This window comes from Erpetoichthys calabaricus, chromosome 3 (genome assembly GCF_900747795.2).
Source record: "Erpetoichthys calabaricus chromosome 3, fErpCal1.3, whole genome shotgun sequence".
NCBI classification, from domain to species: domain Eukaryota; kingdom Metazoa; phylum Chordata; class Cladistia; order Polypteriformes; family Polypteridae; genus Erpetoichthys; species Erpetoichthys calabaricus.
In genome coordinates, this window is record NC_041396.2 from 148,337,663 (window position 1) to 148,361,463 (window position 23,801).

Here is a 23,801-nt window from a genome sequence, read left to right on the forward strand (position 1 = left end):
AAATCTACTTCTGCTTGCTTGCAGTTTAGAAGTTGTTCTTGAACTAAAACAATCATCTTATTACTGAAATCCCTTCCCTCTCTCTCTCTCTTAGTTTCTCTCTAATTCTTTCCCATAGCGTTCTCTGAGTTTGTTTATTCTGCTGCCTAGGTTGCCACTCTTCTGAATTTAGTAGGCTTATAGGATTCTAATGCTTTGCTTTTTCAGCTCTTTTATTTCCATGTGTGGTTGAATATTCCTCCTGATTTGACATTGTCCACCTGCTCAGTCAATGCAGTACATATAGTCCATAAAAATGCACATTTTGTTCACAATTTTAAAAAATGTTGGGAACTGTTTTTCTACATAGTCTGAAATTTTATTTAGAAACATAGAAAAATGTATCTTGTGACAGGAAACACCTGCAACTGCTTAAACTGTGTCCACCTAATATTTCAACAGATACATGTAAATGGTGATTGATGCTTACTATATTCCTAAGCATGTTTACTTTGGCTACTTTTAGTCAAGATAATTTATTTTCTTCAATAGTAAAATTCTGTTTGTCTGGATGTCTCACTAGTAATTTTCAATCTCCCTGCAGACTCTTTAAACAAACTTGTGTTTCTTTTCCTTTTAATGAATATCTGTTTCAACATTTTTGTGAGAAAATTTACAACATTTATTTTGTTTCTTTTAAACCTTCAGTGTTACTACCAAACTGTTTCCTGTTAGTTGTTAATGTGCTTTTGTGATATGGACTTTCACCCTGCCATACTGAAGTCTTATATGGTGTCCAGGGAATATGCTGTGAATATCCTTTAATAGTTTAATTTCTTCCATGGGAAACAGAGCATGCAAATAGCTTTAGAAGTCCTATCACTATATTCTGTTTCTTCTGGATAATATAAGCTGTACTTGTTGCTATGTAAACAGAAAATATTACACAAAATGGTATAAGCATTTTAAACAATATATTGTATGGAGCAGAAAAACACTAACTTACTCTTAAGTACTGAAGTACAGTCCCAAAAGTAGGGCAATGCCTTTAAAAGTTCAAAATACACAAAAATGCCTTACTGGGGAGAGGAAAAGTAAAACCTTTGGCTAGATGAAATACTGCAGAACAAAGTATCTTTATAAATAAATAAATCATTCTAATAATCAAAAATGAGGCACAGACAAACAGGGAAAAGGGTAAAATAAGGCAAGTTCCAGTATGAAATCCAAAACAACAGTACCCAAAAACAGAAGTATCCCAAACTAGAGCTATCAAAGCAAAGCAATACCCACAAAATCAATACCCAATCAATTACATGTTGCTGGGACCCTTTCTTCCATCTCAATATAAAGGCAGAGGAAGGATCCAGCAGCAGTAATGTCAGAGTGGCCCCCACCTCCTGGGGTTCCTCCCACAAAACATAAGGAATGTTGAAATATTGAAAGATCATTAATATGAAATAATAAATAAACATTACAGAAATCACCTGAAAACATACAAATATAATAATACTAGCAAAATACCCGCGCTTCGCAGCGGAGAAGTAGTGTGTTAAAGAGGGAATGAAAAAAAAAAGAAACATTTTAAAAATAACGTAACATGATTGTCAATGTAATTGTGTTGTCATTGTTATGAGTGTTGCTGTGTTTTATATATATAAAATACACACACACACATATAAACATATATATACATATACACATATATATATACATATCTACATATATATATATCTACATATATATATATATATATATATATATATATATATATATATATATATACATATACACATCCACATATCAACATATATATATACACATATATACACACACACACGCTTTATTGGTGATGATTGTTTTACTCTTTTTATCTTTATTTTATTTTATTGTAGAATCAACTCCTATCTGCGCACAGCAGGGCAGCCGTGGGCGGATGCGTATGGTGTATTCACTCCATGTTATCGTGCATTGCGCTGTCAGTGTTATTTTGATAAAAGAATTTGAACAACATATAAGAAGCGTATAAATTATTAAACAGTAAAACATTAACATTTAAGAAGTAAAGTTACATGAAGTACTACTTCAGTGCCTTCGGGTATACCTCATTTTTTGTTTGCCCATTACATGCTTAAATGTATAAATTTTTTGGTGCACCTACCCGAGAACACGCGACATATAACCGAGCGTGGGAGAAGCATGGATTTTAAACACGCGTTGAGTTCATCTGCTGGTCTCCCTCGTGGAATAACTGGTAATGTTTGACTAAAATCTACAGCGAGTAAAACGACATTACCTCCTATTTTTTTTTTTACGATCTGTGAGATCTTGCTTTTTTCGGTTCAAGGCTTCATAAGCTCTTTTATGTTGTATGGTGTACTTATCCCAAACCATCATCTTTGAATGCTGCAAGACTTTCGCCTTGTATGTAGATCGGGGTAATTACATTCATTGCATTCCTAGTCTGAATCACAATCTGATTGTATGGGTGGTTACCTGGCACTGTAGGGTTGCCACCCGTCCTTTAAAATACGGAATTGTGCCGCGTTTGAGAATGAAATTGCGCGTCCCGTTTTGAATCAATACTGGACGGGATTTATCCCGTTTTTTTTTTATCATTTTTTTTTTAAAGCAGCGTCTCATGCAAATCATCCCACACGCATTTTATGAAGATGCCTCCTTTCCTACTTTGGATTGGGTAATACTTGATGTCATCCTTAGTTTGATTGGTGTTTTTAACTGTCCAGTGAGGAGGGCGTGTCTTTTAAGTACAGTCTGCAAAGTGTTGGCACTGAGATGTGGCATCAGCGCCATAGTTGAAGCCCCTAACGTTGCGGTCAGCAAGTCGGCTAACATCCGCCATGTGCCGTCTTTCAGTTGCGAGAAGCAGATCATAGAATGGTTGAAACTGTTGCCCCTAACGTTGCGCCACGGCGTGTGGTTAGTTTATACCTCGTGTCTTCTCATTAAACTTTTATCTCGCGAATATGTTATTGCAATCCGCAGTGGGAGCGTTTCTATAAAGTTAATTGAAACTTACGTTTTACACCGTGCTTTGTTTCCCTTATGAACATGCTTGTATGCTTAACTCGCTCCGTTCTCAATTGTTTAATTAATTTTTTGCTCTTCGCTGTTTGCGGCTGTTCCTCCATTTCCCCCTACTTCGTTCTTTTATCTCGCGAATATGTTATTGCAATCCTTAACGGGAGCGTTTCAATAAACTGATTGGTTGAAACTGTTGCCCCATACGTTGCGCCACGGCGTGTGGTTAGTTTATACCTCGTGTCTTCTCATTAAACTTTTATCTCGCGAATATGTTATTGCAATCCGCAGCGGGAGCGTTTCTATAAAGTTAATTGAAACTTACGTTTTACACCGTGCTTTGTTTCCCTTATGAACATGCTTGTATGCTTAACTCGCTCCGTTCTCAATTGTTTAATTAATTTTTTGCTCTTCGCTGTTTGCGGCTGTTCCTCCATTTCCCCCTACTTCGTTCTTTTATCTCGCGAATATGTTATTGCAATCCTTAACGGGAGCGTTTCAATAAACTGATTGAAAATAGTTTTGCATTTACCTTTTTAGTAAAAGGCGAGCTTTTAAGCCTGAGAAATCACCCCGTAAATACACACGTTTCATTGGACATGTGTTAATATGTATGGTTACACAGTATTAAAAGACAGTGAACAACGTCAGTTACCTTTCTTCCCGCGTTTGATAAAAGGTGAGCTTTTAAGCCTGAGAAATCACCCCGTAAATGCACACGTTTAATTGCACATGTGTTAATATGTATGCTTACACAGTATTAAAAGACAGTGAAAAATTAACGTCATTTACCTTCGTTCCCGCGTGTGACTCGTGCTGTAAATGTCTTCCTTGTTTTTAGTTCACGTGATTACGTAGGAGGCGTGATGACGCGATACGTGACTCCGCCTCCTCCATTACAGTGTATGGACAAAAAATATGTTCCAGTTATGACCATTACGCTTTGAATTTCGAAATGAAACCTGCCTAACTTTTGTAAGTAAGCTGTAAGGAATGAGCCTGCCAAATTTCAGCCTTCCACCTACACGGGAAGTTGGAGAATTAGTGATGAGTGAGTGAGTGAGTCAGTCAGTGAGGGCTTTGCCTTTTATTATTATAGATATGAAATGATTTGTGTTAGTTTAATTGCTAAACGTATGGGCAAAGTGCTTCATAAGGAAACTATCTGTCTCTGGTGTTTATTTTTGTTGTTTATCTGAAGTTGAAGTTGGATTCTTCCTTTAGATAAAAAGATATTGTTAAATGAAAACTAGGGTGCTTCGCCCCCTGCTCGCTTCGCTCACCAACCCCCGTGTTTGGTTTTCCGGATACACACTTTTAAGATTTTTTTTAATTTGAATTGTTGCTATTTGATTAGTTTAACTTTTATTTCAGAACTTCTGTAAAAACAATATTTGTAATCTTGTGAGTCCCAATATGCTGAATCTTTTTAATGAGGTTAAACAGGTTTCTCTGTTTGGAATTTCAGCATAGACAAAACAATCTACATCATCAGCAGTTAATAATTTTTTTTTACAAAGTAAAAAAGTAAGTAGACTTCTGCATTGGACTCCTGTCTGTAAAGTCGTGCTATTTTCCTCTCACAGTTCCAAAAGTACATGGAGTTACCAAGGTGATACCCCAGCTTTTGTCTAGGTTTTTGTACAAGGGCTAGACAGAACGTTTTTGACTCCTGGGGTAAATGTAGTTTTTTTAATAAGCAGACAGATAAATATATATACATGAACAAAGTAACCAATAAATGCATGTGCGGTAAACTCCATTTTTGAAATTCTCACGATTCTTTATTTGTCACATGCATAGTTATACAGGACAACACGCAGTGAAATGCATCCTGATCCGCTTATCAAAAACTGTGCAAAGTTAGAAGAATATCAATTAGATTAACAAAAAGTCATAGATTGAAAGATAACAGTATAGTAGAACATAATAAATAAGTATAATTATGTGAATAAAGTAGAATTAAGTGTTAAGGTGCAATAGTGTTTTAATTATTGTGCAAAACCAAAGTTAGACTGGTGCATAGTTAAATGAGGCAGTTTGTTTGTTTGCGCTACTGCGATCTTTACTTTCTTTTTTTATATTTTCTAATTTTCCTATTTTCATATCCTTTAACTTTCTCCACATGTGTATACAGTAATCCCTCCTCCATCGCGGGGGTTGCGTTCCAGAGCCACCCGCGAAATAAGAAAATCCGCGAAGTAGAAACCATATGTTTATATGGTTATATTTATATTGTCATGCTTGGGTCACAGATTTGCGCAGAAACACAGGAGGTTGTAGAGAGACAGGAACATTATTCAAACACTGCAAACAAACATTTGTCTCTTTTTCAAAAGTTTAAACTGTGCTCCATGACAAGACAGAGATGACAGTTCTGTCTCACAATTAAAAGAATGCAAACATATCTTCCTCTTCAAAGGAGTGCGTGTCAGGAGCACAGAATGTCACATAGATAGAGAAAACAATCTCTAGCAAACAAATCAATAGGGCTGTTTGGCTTTTAAGTATGCGAAGCACCACGGCACAAAGCTGTTGAAGGCGGCAGCTCACACCCCCTCCGTCAGGAGCAGGGAGAGAGAGAGAGAGAGAGATAGAGAGAGACAGAGTTTGTTTTTCAGTCAAAAATCAATACGTGCCCTTTGAGCTTTTAAGTATGCGAAGTACTGTGCAGCATGTCGTTTCAGGAAGCAGCTGCACAAAAAATAGCAACGTGAAGATAATCTTTCAGCATTTTTAGACGAGCGTCCGTATCGTCTAGGTGTGCGAACAGCCCCCCTGCTCAATCCCCATACGTCAGGATCAGAGAAAGTCAGCGCAAGAGAGAGAGAAAAGTAAGCAATCTAGCTTCTCAGCCATCTGCCAATAGCGTCCCTTGTATGAAATCAACTGGGCAAACCAACTGAGGAAGCATGTACCAGAAATTAAAAGACCCATTGTCCGCAGAAATCCGCGAACCAGCAAAAAATCCGCAATATATATTTAAATATGCTTACATATAAAATCCGTGATGGAGTGAAGCCGCGAAAGGCGAAGCGCGATATAGCGAGGGATCACTGTAGCACAGTTTTTTTTTTTTGTTTTTTTTTTTGAGCCTTTCTAATTTCCCTGGTTTCATAGTCTCTAACCTGCTCTGCATGTGTTTAGCGCCAAAGTTTGTAAACGTCTTCATGAAGTTCTACTTTCTTTTACTCATTGTCTTTTAATTCTGAGCCGGATTGGACGTGTTTTTTTTTACAATTCCACTTGTTCCGGGCTGATAATCACTTTCCTTATTTTCTGAATTTGCACCTCGATTTTTCTTTTTTGCTCTTTTTTCAGTCCAACGCATTTGAGTCTCTTTTCTCCGCGCTGCTTTCTTCTTCGCTTAGATGTCGACATTTAATTTATAACGTACTGTACTGTCCTTATACGCTTTATATGCGCTGAGAGCCCTGGATCTGTGTGTGCTCAAATCCTTCACAAGACTGAATGTTTTGCTGCCTATTGTCCTATTTGATAGATTGTAAGTAGGGCGTGTCTTTGGTCTCTCAGGTAGATTGTAAGTAGGGCGTATCTTTGGTCTCGCGGGTGTTTAAAATGTCTTACGAGAAGATCACATATCGTAGATTTGCTTTTTGCTTTCCAGGACAGGATTTCTTTTTATAATAGATAGATAGATGTGTTATGTTCTTATTCTGTGCAGCATTCTAAAGTATGCATATTTTGAATTAGATGCACCTCTTAAGGACAGAGTCTGGAGAACTTAGGGCAGCTGTGAGTACATATCATTGAAACAGGACTTACTTCTTCTCTACAGACACTTGGCAGATATTCATTGGTGGTACCAGTTTTCTGTCTCTGTCTCTCTCTTATAGCCATACGCTAGTTAAAAAAAAAAAAAAAAGTAGGGGAACAAATGAAACAAAAAAATTACCAAAGCATCTGAAAGTAAACAAAACCCTGGTATCCCCAAGCCTACCTTTAAATGTCTACAATCCCCATCTTCAAAGTGGACTTCCTCATCTACTTGTCTGTCTTTCTAGTAGCTTATACTAGAGGTTCTTTATTATTTTCTTTTACACAAGAGAAGGGAATGTAATACACAATATATTAAATATTTCATTATTCTGTTTGTGTTATTATCCAGATTATGTGTCAGAGATTTATCTGACTTTTTTGTCACCTCCAGCATTTACAATCTTTTCATAGATTCACTCACACATTGATTCTGTAAATACCAGGATTCCTCAAAGTGCTGCATTTTAATTTTTATAAAACGCCTGAATACATCTTTCAGCTTATCAACTAAACTTCATAGATTTCATTGTGTAGTTAGTACACATTGCTCCTAATTGGTATTTTTCATTTTCAAAAATAATTTATATAGTCAGCACAAAGGAGCAGCAATTGGAGTGGTATTTGGCTCTAGTATAGCTAATCTCTATGTCAGAGACTTTGAAAAGTAAATTTTTGTTTTCTGAACATAGCCCTAACCCTAACATGACATTGTTACCTGGTTGCGTTATATTCAGTAGGTGACATATACCTATTATGGTGGCGATGACAATTCACTTAAACTTTTTCATAATTACATTAATAACTGTAATTGAACAACTAAATTGAAATGTTATTTTCAATATCCATTCTGATGTTCATACTGATTCATTCATAGATATTACTGTCAACTCTTTTAATGATTACTTTCAATTTTTTCTGTCTATAGAAAGGTAACTAATCATAACAATTCACACTTCTGTTTTCCACCCTCGATCACTACTTATCTTTATTGCAATTCCAATTTGTTCTGAACTTGGGGATTTTAAATATAAACAAAATTATACTTTCAAACTAGAGGTTACTCTAAGAATTGTATTAATTATATTTTTAAAAGAGCTGTGCACATTAATTTACAGTAGATCTGTTATTGTCTCCTAAATCTAAAACAACAAACATACAGATTCTTTATTCTCTTACTTATTCCTCCTATTGCAACAATATATGGCAGGTTATGGCATAACACATGCGTTGAAAGGAAATTAAGTAAATACAACATAGACATAATCACACTCGGGCATTGGTCTAACTGCAGTTCCAAAGTGGTGTAGTGTATTTATTAATATGTGCATGGCTTTTACTATACGTTGGTAAGAAAATTCAGTCTATCAAACACAGAATTGTGGAACATAAAAGCAATATCAGGAGACATTTGCTCAAACATCCCATTTCTAGACATTTTACTATTGAAACCACATGATCACAGATTTAAAATACAGTGATCCCTCGCTATATAGCGCTTCGCCTTTCGCGGCTTCACTCTATCGCGGATTTTATATGTAAGCATATTTAAATATATATTGCGGATTTTTTGCTGGTTCGCGGATTTCTGAGGACAATGGGTCTTTTAATTTCTGGTACATGCTTCCTCAGTTGTTTGCCCAGTTGATTTCATACAAGGGACGCTATTGGCAGATGGCTGAGAAGCTACCCAACTTACTTTTCTCTTTCTCTCTCTTGCGCTCTCTCTGATCCTGACGTAGGGGGTGTGAGCAGGGGGGCTGTTCGCACACCTAGACGATACGGACGCTCGTCTAAAAATGCTGAAAGATTATCTTCACGTTGCTACCTTCTGTGCAGCTGCTTAGTGAAGCGACATGCTGCACAGTGCTTTGCATACTTAAAAGCTCGAAGGGCACGTATTGATTTTTGCATGTTTGTTTTTCTCTGTCTCTCTCTATCTCTCTCTCTCTCTCTCTCTCCCTGCTCCTGACGGAGGGAGTGTGAGCTGCCGCCTTCAACAGCTTTGTGCCGCGGTGCTTCACATACTTAAAAGCTTAACAGCCCTATTGATTTGTTTGCTTTCTCTGTCTTTATGACAGTCTCTGCTCCTGACACACACTCCTTTGAAGAGAAAGATATGTTTGCATTCTTTTAATTGTGAGACAGAACTGTCATCTCTGTCTTGTCATGGAGCACAGTTTAAACTTTTGAAAAAGAGACAAATGTTTGTTTGCAGTGTTTGAATAACGTTCCTGTCTCTCTACAACCTCCTGTGTTTCTGCGCAAATCTGTGACCCAAGCATGACAATATAAAAATAACCATATAAACATATGGTTTCTACTTCGCGGATTTTCTTATTTCGCGGGTGGCTCTGGAACGCAACCCCCGCGATGGAGGAGGGATTACTGTACACTGTTTTGGAAATTGTAAAACTGCATCCAATGAGATGATGAATTTGATAAGTAACAATTAAATGGGGAAGCTCTTTGGATTCACAAATTATCAACCTTAAACCTGGCAAGTTTAAATCAGACATTTGACCTTTTATGTTTTCTTTAATAAGACTCATTAGTGCTAATGTACGATTGCAAAATAGCTGTCTCCTTCTGAAAAGTCTGAGTACTTCCAGTAGTTTGAGATAGTGTATACATGTTTAACAGTACTTTATGTTATGTAGCAGAAATTCAGTAAGACATTGTGGACTCGGCTCTACTTTTGCTTTTTTTATGCCTCATTTAGTGTCAAAAGTAACTTTAAGCCAGAAATAGTACATATTCTTTGCTCACACAATGCAAGATGTATACTCTGGTGGTTGCTACATTAGTAAACTACCTTTAATTCAAAAAGCTGGTTAATGGACCTGGTATTGTGAGTTAGCCTGTATCTCAATATAACAATGCTGACCATTTTTGTTTATCATTCCAGATGTAATTATGCAAGTAGTCATCCTTCATTTACTTCCTGATTAAACTTAAGCAGTTCTCTGGTTTCACACATAATAGGTGCACGTTCATAGGTTTACTTAGATTTAAATTTCCATATAGGTTTTTGTAATGGCATGTAATATTTAGTGGAAATTCTTTTTGAATAGACATCCAGATAATGAGGTAAGCCTCATAATGCATTGGCTGGTTTTACATTAACCACTTTCAATTGTAGTCATTACGCCCTAGTCTGAGCTAAACAAGAACGGTATTGGACGAAGCACAATAACACACAGTTAAATTCTCTTCAGTGGGCTCCTCCACTCTCCATTAACTTGGCCTATTAACTTTTCCTGTGCATCTTGGCTTTTAACAGATTTTCTTTGGTATATTGTTTTTACTTTCTACAACTGATTATTGCTATATTTTCTTCTTTTTTCTTTTATTTTTCCTTATTCCTTGTTGTATTATGTGTTATATTTTTGATTACACTATATCTTCTTTCTCTCTATATATAAAATCCTAAGCCTAAAAGTGCAACGATTTTATGTCACGTTTTTTGTCAAGAACTCAAGTCCTGCAAGACGAGACTTTGTGCCAAAAGATTTAACCACGTCCGGGGCCAGAAATAAAAGACAAAGAGTAGATGACAAGGACAGCTGCTGTACAGGCTTATTGGAGGTGCCGTGCAAGATGCAGATCACAAGGCAATCAGCAGTAGCAAGCCGGCAACTGATTGAGGAAAGGGGAGGTAAAAAAAAAAAAAACTGTTTGTTTCCCATTGTATCACCATTTAAGAGGGGGTTTCGGAGGAATGACCACGTCTCCTTGGGGTGCATTCAGCCCCCCTCTCTACAACGCGAACAGCAGAGATGCAAAGTGTCTGGCGCATAGCGCAGGCCAGGGGTGTTGGTGAGCAAAGCGAGCAGGGGGGAACCCCCTAGTTACACTATATTTTTCTATATTTTGTTTAATTATTCACCTATGTTTCCCATTATATATTTCTATTTCATTTTTCCTCATATGTTATTCTTCTTGAACTTTTCCTTATTATTATATTTTTTAAGTTTTTAATATGTTTCTTGTCATTTTTGTGGCTTTTTTTGAAATTATTTATATGACTTACTGTGATTTAATTATAGTAACAATTAATTATATAATTATTCTATATATTATTGGTTTGGGAATTTTTGATGTTTGATTCTACTGTGTTTTCTTCTTCAGAATTTATTTTATGAATAATTTATCTTATTTCATTTTTTAAATAGTTGGTTCTCCTTATTGCTATTTTTTTCTCAATTTTCAGGTTTTTATAAATGACTTTGGTGACAGTAATTAACAAATTGTCTCTGTAGTATCACTACCTCCTTTCTCTCTCTTTCTCTCACACACATAATATTGGCCTTTTCCTATGGTTAATGTTCCTTTGCACCAACTCTCCTCTCCATTCAAGACTTAAATATGTCCTTGATTTTAAGACAGTAAATCTCGTATTGGTTATATTTTGGCCAAGTCCATGAATTGATTCAAGGATTTGGTACTGTTCCTCTTTTGTTAAAACAAAACCAGGCTACAGATTTTCTTGGAGACTGTCATATATTTTTGCCCCTAAGCCCTCCATCGCTGTTGAAGGGTCATTTCTCTCAGTTAGAGACAACTTGGCATTGCCTTTGCAAAAAGTAACTGCTTGATGCAACTCATTAGCCAGGATATCTTGAAGCCTTTAGGCTTCCTCACTCCTAAGCATTGAGTTTGGCATCTCTGCCACTTGCTAAATCACTTGCCTTCCAGTATCATGAAGGAATATGGGATATTTGCAGACAGGATGCAGTTTTCTCTTTGTGCCCCACTCTCTCCCTGCTGCTGCTGTTGCATGGTTACCACTGCCTGTTACCAGTCTGAGGTATTAAGAAAAATCATTCTGCTTTTTAAGCAGACATTTGCGAGTAACAGAAGAAGGCCAGGCATTGACTTCCAGATTGTTAGGTGATAGCACACTGTTTCCAACTTGTTACTCCTTCAAAGCAAACAGTAATGGAGTCCCCCTGAAAGAATTAACTCTTTATAGGGCTGCTAGTGGCCACTGAGCAGTGAGCACCAGTCTCAGGCAGAAGGAACCTGTTAGCCTTGGGTGGCAGCCCATCTAGGAGAAGGAAATGCAGAAATCAGCCCCCGCTGTCTTCTGGATATACCCATGCATGGGAAAGCTTCTGGAGTAAACCCTGAGGAAATAAACTGAGCTTGAGTCCGTAAGGCAGTTTGCTGTTGTTTGCAACTATGTTCAGGCAACATCTGCAACATCGCTGGTGCCAAGTTGGATTGATGCTTGGTGCTTGCCATTCCCTTGGACAAACACCAGTGGCATGGAGAGGAGAAACATGCAGCATCAGTAACACAGGCTTGCACCCAGAGAGGATACTCCAAAATCACTTAACATCTGAAACAGCAGTCTACCACTTATAACCCTTTGCACTGTAGTAGGGAAAAGTGAGGCAACGAGAGCTGCTTCCAAGGGTGGAAGAGATTCTAGGGTCTCACTTGACAGCTACCACCCACCTTGAATTGGGCAGTACCCAGAAAAATAGGTGCTGTCTTGCCACAGTCCACTTGTTCCACTGCATGTGTGGGGCTCAGGGAAACCCTGACAGGTAGATCAATAACCCCTACACCAGGCAGATCAAAGCCCTCAAGATAAGCACTAGGAATGTAAGGACTATGTCTTCAGGCTTTATAGAAGATCTTCAGAACATCAGTGAAGTTTGCAAGAATGCATTCGTCTATATTGAATTGAGTAGACTTCAGATGGACATTTGTTAACCTCCAAGAGGCGAATCTTTCTTCAACTTGAAGTCTTTAAAAGAAAGGATTCCGTTTTTGTTCAGCATGCAAAACCACAAGCGGAGACTAAGGAGCATGAAACAGCTTAGCTATCACAATCATTCCACCAACTGAGGGAACCAAAAGACTGTTCAACGTCTTCAGTGCTTCTGCACCTATTTTAACCTCTACCCAGGAAGCCAAGACAACTTCTACAAAGAATTTGGTGCAGTCTTCAGCAAAGTCCCCTTTCAAGAGCCACTATTCATTCTCAAAGACTTCAGCACCAGAGTTGGCACCTACCACCACAGCTAGCCTTCCTGCTTAGGGCAGTTCAGAACAGGATACATGAACAAAAACTCTTGTCAACTTGGCATTTGTATCACCTTTAGCCTCACTGAAAAGTGTCATGGAGAAACGTGTGGTCGTCCAAGCACTTGTACCAATTTGATTTCATTGCAGTTATACACAGCAACTTAAGTAATGTCCAGATGACACACAGCTACCAGAGAACAGACTGTGACACCGACCTCTTCCTCGTGTGTAGGAAGGTGAAACTTCAGCTAAGACAACTGCACCACTCCAGGAAAAGGAAGGTCACTCATTGATGTTACCAAGACAATTGATGTTACCAAGATTCATGAACATGCAAAGTTTGTGCAAGCCCTGGAGAGAAATTTGCTTGAAGGACTGGAAACACTTTCTTCTGAGAGGGCATTAGGAAAGGGTGATATTTCACCAGAGATCCTGAATTGCATCAAAGGTAACCTCATTCTAGAGCTGCACAGAATCTTCTGCCCTTGCTAGAGACTGAGTGATGTAAACATTGTCCTTCGTACAAGAACAACGATAATAGGAGTGACTGTAACAACTGTCACAGAATTTCCCTTCTCAGCATTTTGGGGAAGCTTTTTGCTAGAGTTGCCCTGAAGCAGCTGCAGGTGGTTGCAGAGAAAGAGTCCACCCCAAATGTTAGTACGGTTTAGAGAAGAACATTACACATTGACTTGATATCATCTCTATCTGGCAACTATAAGAAAAGTTCAGGGAACATGAGGAACCACTGTACCTTACCTTCATTGATATTACCAAAGCATTGGACCACATGAGCAGGGAAGTCCTCTTTGAGATTCTGGCCAAGATTGGCTACACCACCAGAAAACGCTGTTCAACATTGTCAAGTCATTCTATGACGACATGAAGGGAACCATTTTATTTGTTCAATGTCAGAGTCCTTCAACATACTCAGATGTGTGAAAAAGGGGTGTCTTCTTTCGCTGACATAATTTGCAACTTTCTATGCTGGCCTGCTTAAGTACTCCTTCGGAGAGGCCAGGGAGGGCATCTACCTCCATGCAAAATCAGACCAGAAGCTCTTCATACCGTCAAGACCAAGGTGAAGATGCAACATGTCTGAGATTTTCTTTTTGATAACGAAGTACAGTAGCTGTCAGCACTCACACTTAGCAGGATCAACAAGCATTCATGACTTGATTTGCAGAAGCGTAGGATTTTGGACACACTATCAACCTGAAGAAGACACAGGTGATGGGCCAAGATGTCAACCCTTCCATCAGTATCATTGATTACAAGCTGGAGGTCATCCATGAGTTTGGTATACCTGGGCTTAACAATCTCAGACAACCTGTTACTTGAGAGCAAAATCAATAAACGCATCAGAAAGGTAGCTACAAAGACAAAGGGAGTTTGGGCCAACAACTAAAAGTCCAGGTGTATATCACCTGCGTGTAGAGCACATTACTGGATGCCAGGAAGACTTGGACACTGCTCAAAAATAAGAACAGTATTTCAACTTCTTCCTTATGTGCTTCCTTGGGGGTATATATTGCATCACTTGGAGACTCAAGGTCACCAACAATACTGTGCTAGAGAGGGCAGGCACCACACACATCTTTACCTTTCTCAGGCATAGACAAATGCGCTGGCTGTGTTACGTTTGGTGCATGGCCGATAATCAGAATCCCAAAGACCTCCAATTGAGAGAACTGGCCTCTGGCAAGAGGCCAACAGGAAGATCCCAGTTGTGCACAAAGATATGTGTACAGTAAGTGTGATGTGTCTGTAAGCTTCAAGGCTCTTGGCATCAATGTCAGCACTTAGCAGTTGGTCGCTTCAGAGGTGATGAAGGGTTTTTCAAGGCATGAGAGTGAAGTGATGAAGAAATTTGACAATAAGAGCGCCCAGAGGAAGACACATGCCTAAGATGTTTGAGCTCCTTTAGAATTATGTTGTATGCAGTGCAACAAGTACTGTATTGGACTTCACAGCAGCTGATGCTGCTACAACCAGTCCACTGAGGCGCAAATGAATGATCCCTCAGGATTGAAGGCTACTGTCTACTACTACTAGTACTACTGGCTCAGAGATACAGGAACATCAGAAATTTCTGGCAGTAATTCTAGCTGATGTCTTGTAGCCCAATCATTAGACCGGAAATCATTCCTAAAAAGAGTTCAAAACATCTGAGCCCAGAATCGAGCCTGGAGTCAATAGAGTTTAGCTTGAAGGTTCATGGGAAGGACAAAGATATCCAAAATGATAGAATCTTAATGTAAGAAGAGATTGTTTTGGTGGCACAGCAAGTAAAAAGGTAAGCCACCAGACCTAATGAACAAGAGTGCTTCAACCTGTACAGCAACAGGGTTTTGTTCTCATTTTGTTGATTTACTTGCAGTTTGCGTTCTCAGTGTTGATCCCTCCTCACCTGTTAATTTAGGTACTGTAAGGCCAGAATATAATGTAGTCTTGTAAATTAAGTAAATATTTCCATTTTCAAGTTAGTTTGTTTTAACTGAACTTTTACTACCATTTAAATTTGATGAAGCATCTCTGCTAATACACCTTTTTGAACATTGTTTCACATGCATCAAAGTTATTTATTGTGTTTTCCAGTAAATATATTATCCAGATGCTTAATAGTCCTCACAGCAGGTATAATTTTGACATATGATACTGTATGCTATAAATGTGATGAGGTGGATATTATGTAGAATGTTCAGTCACTATTGTTTTTTGAAAGTCTGCACTTCTAAAGTGTAAATCCCTGTTTAGAATTAAAAAACATTTATTAAAGTAATCTTGTCTTTTTTATTGTCAGTGTGTTTCATTTTAAAAATGTTTTCGTGGGTAAAACACATTTTAGCCTCTAAAAATAGTCTAGCATAAAATTGGTTTAACATTTTTAAAGGAATTTAAGTTTTTTTGTGAACTTTTAAGTAGCCAATTGCTTGTGTGATTATTTTATTGTGCATTGCTGAGCAGTCTGGGAAAGTCCCACCCTATGCCAGAAAAACTATTTGGAGTATTAGCTCAAGGGGATTATAAATTAAACCATAGGATAAGACAATTAATTTGAAAACAGACTTAAGCTACTGTGGAGCTATCAGCAAAATGCATTGTATTGTTTGTAGTTAAGACATGCTATCAGTTTTTTATTTAATTCTGCTCATCCATTTCACTTAGTCTTTTCTCTGTATTTGTTATAGTAAGATTGTAATATAACTAATGATGCATATGCTTTGTAGATAGTGTTTAGATAATTTGTTTAACACCACATGCAGTAATCATGATGAACTGTATTACAGTGCTTAATCTAATCTTACATTATAAAGCACTTTATTTTAATTGAACTGTTCTTAGTTTAACTCAACGTATAAATGAGATTCTTACTCTTTAGTATTCCTCAGGTATACAGGGTCAATGTATTAATGTTGGAGTGTTTTTTTGTTTTTTTATTAATTGACAAGTATGTATTTGTTATAGGTATTAGTATGTACACTTTAACTCAATTTCATAGTTGTTTAAAAACAACTCTGCTTCCTAGCATATAAAAAAAGAAAACCATAAAGAGATGCTTTTAAGTCAAGAGTAAGAACAGGTTCCTCTTAGAATCCCCAGTATTTCTTGCCTTTTTACAGTATCCTGACACTACTTAACATGGTGACTGCATTGCAACACTGTGTTTAGTTCTGTTGTGTCCTAGATCCATGGCTTGAGTTTAATTGCTCGCCCATCCAGTCTGTGTGAGGGTCACATTTCTTCCCTTTTTTCTGATGCATCACTTATGTCTCTCAGATTGCATGCTATGTTAATGCCTGGTTCTACATTACTTTGCTTTCAGTTAAGTCTCGAATTCTCTGCAGTAGTGGGATGCATCCACTCAAATGTAGTTTAGATCTTCTGAGTTTTTTAGATGTAAAAATTAGATTCTTTTGTAGTTTTAAACCTTAAATGCTGATGTTCATCCCATAGTTAGTTCCTGTCTTTCGTCTAGTGTGACTGGGGTAGGCTCCAGTTCGATTTAACACTGGAATTGCACTAAGAGAGCTCAGGTAATGACTAGCTAATACATAATTTCATATGTATTTTCTTCATTTTATTAATGCTAAGGTTTTTTTTAATTATTTGTGAAAATATTAAAACTTACTTTTTATAACCAATAAAAATATAGAATAATTTGTGTTAATCTGCTAATCTGGTTAAAGGTTTAATCAGTAAATCATTACACATTGGTGTATGTACAGTATGTATTTTCCTGTATTGGAAAATGGATAAATAAATGATGATCTGCAGTAGTTAATCCTAACATTTCTACGTTCGTAATAATCTTTTGTTTGTTTTTTGTTTCCAGTTAATCTTCTACTATGGTGAAAATGATAATTGGTGCCCTGTACAATATTACGAAGAGATAAAGAGAGACTTTCCCAAAGCTGACATCCGTTTGTGTAACAAAGGAATTCGTCATGCATTTGTCCTGGATGCTGGAAGAGATGTGGCACTGATGATGACTGAATGGCTACAGAAAGTCTTGCACAGTCTGTAGTCTTTTGTTTTGTGTATGGTCTTAATGTAGCTTCTTTTGCAGTAAGACATCATGTGCACCCAACTTGGTTAATCAATCATAAAACACAGTACTTTAAGAAACAAGAGCAACATTGTTAAAAAATGTTCCTGCATTTTGAAATGGAGAATGTTTTTTAAGCTGTTCTTTTATATATTTGTAGTAATTATTGTAAATCTATAGCAATTTCTTACAGGCCTAAGAAATCAAAGAAGTTAATTTCTTGTAACGTTCAACTACAGTAACTTACCATAGATATCTAGTACCTCTCATTTGTCATTAATGGCAATAATCATGCTGAAATTGTTAGATTAGTATTTTGGAATGAATGTTGAAAGTGGGTAACATTGCAAAAAAATAGCTTAAAGTCTGGTATATTTATTTCTAATTTAGAATACTGCCCGGTATAGTGACAGGTTTGAAGGAAGCAATTTATTAAAGTAGAGGGTACTGTTTATATATAGCAAATGAGATCCAGTATTCTGAAGGCATCCTCTGCCCTTTAAATTTTTTTAATAGTTTGCACGGATTTCTGAAAATCATAACTTATTTTCTCACAACTACAATATAAGCACAAATCCCAAAGCTGTAGGAATCTTTCTCAAAATGAAACAGTTTTCAAAGCCTTGTAAACACTCAATAAGACAGCATTTTAATCCAAAATGCTACAAGCAAGCTAATTAATGGACTCATTCAACACCATTTATACACATGTGAAAAATGACACTGTAGTATTAGTATGATTTGTATTTCACTTGTAAAGTGGTGTGCAAGAAAAACTTTGTCTGATAAAAAAGAGATAAACAAACACAGCATACAAGAGAAAAAAGGATAGCATGAACTAGAAAACAAAAAAATGATTCATTGTACTATCTTGTCTCCTGATACTATACTTACAGTGTCTGAGCAGTGGGGAGAAAATAGTAATGAATGATGAGTCCTGGCTTTAACATGACTCTTATGAAGTATCACCACATAGCTTGCGCTGACAAGACATGAAACGTTACACCATTGGCCACTGTGCTGTAATGGAATCGCTAGCCAGCATAGGGAGGAATATCTAACTTATGCACCCATAAGCAACCAGGGTGGTCTTCATTGTTATACTACTTCAGGGCCTTATACTGGAGTGTAGTACACACACTCTTTTTTTCTTGATTAACTTCAATGCTTTTCTCAGTTCTCTGGATGATGTACAGGATGATTTATGTGAGTGACCAATACACAGCATGTAATCATTTGGGACAGCATTCTTTGAGACCAATATGGTGGAAATTTGGTTTATATTAATATTTTTCATTATTTAGCAGATGCTCTAATCCAGTATGAGTTACAAAGCAAACCATAGTACAATGTAGTAAGAGTCTTTCCATTCCCTGCTATTCATCCCTTTTTGAACCTGATCATTTTTTTTTGCCTGAAGATATAAGATTTAGAATGTCAATCCTCCATGACCTTTTATCCTCTTCATTGCAAAGTTAAACCCTTGTTCTACCAGAGAGAGATATTCATGGCAAGTTAGACTTTAATCCACTCTAGTCATTGTCTTAAAAAGACTCAGAATCTTATCTTTGAGCAAGTATGTTGAAAACATTTTGATGGCATTTTGCAGTGACTAATAGAAAGAGGTCTGGGAAAGTCATATTTTTGAGACTCACATAAATCACATTTTTAGCACATCTCTTGTACACTTTTTAGGAAAGTTCTGTTTTTTTGCCATGCATTAGTGAGACTATTCAGTGTTCACATAATAATGTAAGAGACAATGCATTAAATAAAACTTACAGAGATAAGAAAATAATATTCAATGTAGCCCTTGATTTTAGAGGAAGCTGGCAGTGTATGTTGTGAATTATAAATAAAAAAGATGAACATAAAGATTTAAAATGAAACACTATGGGACATCAGGATTTACAAAGTTAAGTCCCTTTTTTTGCTTTTTTACATTCTCACAGTATTATGAAGCACTATTTTAAATATATTTAAAGCTATTTTTCAAATACATACACACATTTTCATCATATTTATGATAATTTTAGTATAGGCCTTTTGTGATTTTTTTTTTCTCCTTATGCTCTTAATAGCTTACTCAGTTGAGTTACTTTATATTCTAACAAAAAAAATGAATGAAGGTTTACACAATGGATATCAATAAATATCTATCCATCCTTTTTTTAATCTGAAATTTACCTTGGCCATTACAGCATCCCAGGGTTCTGGAGCCTTGGGCAGTAGTATGAAGCACAACAATGCTTTGTTTCAGCATACACGCACAGAAATCTATTAGTAACAGATCAGTTTAGCAATGATACGAAACCTACCATGAAACCAGGGCACCATATTAGGCCTACAGTATGTAGACACTGGGGCTACTCCACACAAATTGAGGCAAAAGTGAGAATGGATCCCGGCCCTTGGATCTGTGAAGCAACAGCATTTTAAAGAAAAGTAGTTTATAAGTTCTTGAATATCCAGAGAAAGTGAACCTAGGTGAGATTGTTAAGTAGCACAGTGAGGATCTTTGAAGGTACCTAGAACGTCATGAAAGTAAATTGATTACTTAAATAAGGAGTATACTGTAAATAAAATTAACCTCAAACTTTTGAAAAATAAAGTCTGCCACAGTTTAAATAAAATTAACTTTAGAAGTTGAAAAAAAGACTGCTACAGGTATTTCTTAATGTGCTACTACAGGGTTGCTTAATATCACAATGCCTTAGTATAAAATTATTTTTATGGACACATTTACTACTCACATATAGTACATTACAGTATTTTAGGATTATTACCGTAAAAGGCAAATGTGAATAACATCAAATATATGCTTATATTGTAACATTTAAGAAGACAACACCACAGTTTATCATTCTACTTGGGGCTCTGCTTGTTCACTGTGCTGCCTTCCATAGATCTTACAAGATTATTTTTGCCAGCTTCTATTACAGCACACCCTCAATATGAATAAACAATATTGATATTACTAAAATTCACCTTTAATCAGCACTCATTATGCAGATAATTTGTTACGAATATCTGAATACTGGGGACTTTACCATTTTGAATCCTGGTGACTTTAAACGAGGGAATAAACTTCTATCAACATGTTACATTCATGGATACTACAATGAAATGTTAATGACTTTAAATATAAACTTGTGGTACAATCTGAGCAGGTAAGAACTCATTTAACTGCCGCTTAAAACCACGTTATCGACCACATATCCTAGCCAAAAATTTATCATAAAGTAAATGCTGTACATGTAGAACATTGACTTTATATAGTATATATTACTTTACTAAAGTAATATTCTTCAGCCACTTTGAAATGCTGTGAATAAAACAAAAGAGAGAATTATGTAGGAAGCTGACATTAAACTAGGTTTAATGTCAGATTGTAGCAGAATATTATGACCAATGACTACATGTACATATGGATCTGTTCATTTCACCTTGATTAATTTAAATGTAACATGCCATGATGAAACTGTGAATAAAAACAATCAAACAATCATAAAAACTAGGCACTTCTGTTTTCAGTGGCAGAGAAATCTAGATGCAGACATCGTTACACAGTGTTTTCTGGATTTGACTCCTCATCTGGTCACATTCTCACTGTTTCACATACAGTAGATTGTCTCCAGATGCTCTGGGCTTCTTTCACAGTTCAAACTTGTGGAGGTCAAACTGAATGTTCTGAGGAGTGTCAGAGTTACAGCTATGTGCTTTAGGTGTGCATTGTTGTGGGGTGTTCAGGTTTGATGCTCCCAGGTTCTCTTTGTTCAAGTTCCATTTTATTGTCATATACACATAGTATAATGGAAAATGACTGGTCTAATTTAAAAATAAAACATACAGTAAATTTTATTTGTTGTTTTTAGTTTGCAAGTCCAGTTTCAGAATTATTGTTAGTGGTGTGATAGTTTAATGACTGCTGTGATGAGAATGTTTGCTACCCATTTCCTTTATCTCTCTAATTAATATCAGGGAAACTAGACCAGGAAAATGCACTGAAAATTTAAATCTCATTTGTAAAATGTAAGCTTAATATTATTGTGTTTAAATTATTTTCCTGCTGTATTATGCAATGGCAAACACTGATACAGTAGGTACCAAAGTACAAAACAGCAAAATAAGCACGCTGTTTTAAAAGTTACTTTTGCTTTCTTGTTTGAATATTCGGGTATCAGTTTTTCTGGGCTATGTTAAATAAGTGTACTCTCAAGTTATATTTTCATTGTGAAATAATTTAAATATCACTGATTCATTTATGCAATTTATTGAGGATGGTTTATTGTAAACGTGTTTTTAATTTTATGGGTTAAATGTATTGTTACCAGACCATATTTTATTTTGCAGATTTTTTTTATTATTGCACTTACTCTAAGTAGGCTGCACTATGTTCTCCTTGTATATTATTAAAATAGAACATGATGCAATTTTACTATAAATTATAAGTAAATACTGTAGCAACTTGAATTCTTTTATAAGAGAGAACTAATTTCCTCATACTGTACTTGATGCTATCAATTAATATTTTTACTTTCCTTTTTTACCCTGTTGTCCTTTTTCTTGTGATAGCTTTCTGAAATAAACTGTTTGATTATATTATTATTACTTGTACTTCAACTACTCTAAGATTTTGGAAGATGGCTTGACTTCTGGAAAATACCAGTTATGATTACATTTGTGTTTTTAGATTACTGTATTGGAAAAAACTATTGTAAACTTATTGTATCCATTGCTTAAATAAACCTTATATTAAAACAATAATGCCTGCATGGCCCTAGGTTGTTCTAAAGTACAGTATGAGTATGCAGAACAGAATTTATTTTAGGGTGCTTTCTTTAATATTATACTCTTATAATTTAATTTTCAAGTCTCACATCAGTGTGTTAGTGTTCAATACACACATTTATTAATTAGTGTTACTGATGTCATATCATAAATAATATTTTACTGTATTCATTATCCTTAAATTAAATACAATAACACATTTAGGCATTCATGAGGAGGCTCAAAAATACTACTGACTTTCCAATGAGAAGAATGTATGTTTTTTTGTTTTTTTCTCCTGCTTGTTTCTGTAGAGATTTATGTAGAAAACCCAGTTTCATACTGATGATAACTTGTAGAAAATGCAAGTATTTTAAGAAAAATCTTAATTTGTAATATCTGTGAAGTCAAAACCTGGTCAGATATCACTCAAATGATAGATAGTTCTGTCTTTTTGATCTGAAAGTGTATGAAAGAACTTGTCGATCTCCAATGAGAAATTAATTTCAAACTATAATTATAATCACAGCTTCCTGTGAATTCACTGTATTACTCCATCATTATTTATCCTGTTGTAGGTTAATCAGACTACTCCTAAAGTTCTGATATTTTGTTTTAGAAGGCATATTCATTGAAACCACTATTTATTTTAATTTCTACAGCACCAAGATTGATTTTAAGGAAACCAGTGGTCCTTGTGAATATACAGTACACCCCCAAAATTCGCGGTGGTAACGTTCCTAGAGCACCCGCAAATTGTGAAAAACCGTGAATTTTTAAAGTGGTTAAAAAAATGCTTAATTTTATAGTTTAAACCCTAAATATGCCCCCAAAACACTTTAATTTAATTTCAAACTCAGCTTAATACATTACCTAAAAGAAAGAATGTAAAGGTAAACCCGTATACTGCACAGTACTGTACTGCTATGTCTCCCGCAGTGCTAGAATGTAAAATACCGATGTTACCGCTATATGTACTGCAATTTATGCAAGTGTGTTTTAATTGCCAGAAGCCTTAGAAGGTGCAGGGCGTTTCGGCAGCATCTTGGGGCTTTAACTCTTAAACTGCCACATACTTGGGGATTAATGCATCCCTGGACACCAAATACTTTTTTGCTGCACTTTAAGTAAACGTCACAGTTCACAAAAAAAAAAGTAAAATTTTAATGGAACACTCTCATGCAAAGAGCATCACAATTACTGCAACACCGATCATTTTACACACTGCTAATGAACTGTAAAAACTATTTAAAAAACTACTGGAACAATATGTACAAAGTGCAACTGACGCCATGGGTGAAATCACCGAGCCAACTGCGCTTGAACTGGCTGCATGCAAGCACACAGAGGTAAACGCTGACACTGGCAGGCTATAGTGCAGCAGCTCAAACCCAGAGACAGTCAGGCTGCAGTGCTGCAGGGTGTCACGCTTGGGTCACAGAATTGCACAGAATCACAGGAGATTGTAGAGACAGGAACTTTATTCAAACACTTCAAACAAACATGTCTCTTTCAGAAGTTAAACGAGCTCAGTATGCAGTTAGTTATCGATTAAAAGAATAGGCAAACATCATAGGAGAGCACAACAGGAGCGGGACCCGCAACAGAAGTAGAGGATGTCTGGGGGAGGAGAGAGAAACAAAGC

General features: G+C 36.4%; 1 protein-coding gene across 4 annotated transcripts in view; it reads left to right on the plus strand.

The window, feature by feature from the left end:
• ldah (lipid droplet associated hydrolase) overlaps nucleotides 1–22,153 on the plus strand; it is a 260,164-nt gene extending 238,011 nt beyond the window's left edge. For all 4 annotated transcript variants that reach the window (XM_028797385.2, XM_028797383.2, XM_028797386.2 and 1 more), the window contains one exon: nucleotides 17,174–22,153. In XM_028797385.2, coding sequence (XP_028653218.1) covers nucleotides 17,174–17,365 — 192 coding nt within the window. In that variant the 3' untranslated portion in view covers nucleotides 17,366–22,153. The remainder of the gene's footprint in view (nucleotides 1–17,173) is intronic.
• Nucleotides 22,154–23,801: the final 1,648 nt, after the last annotated feature.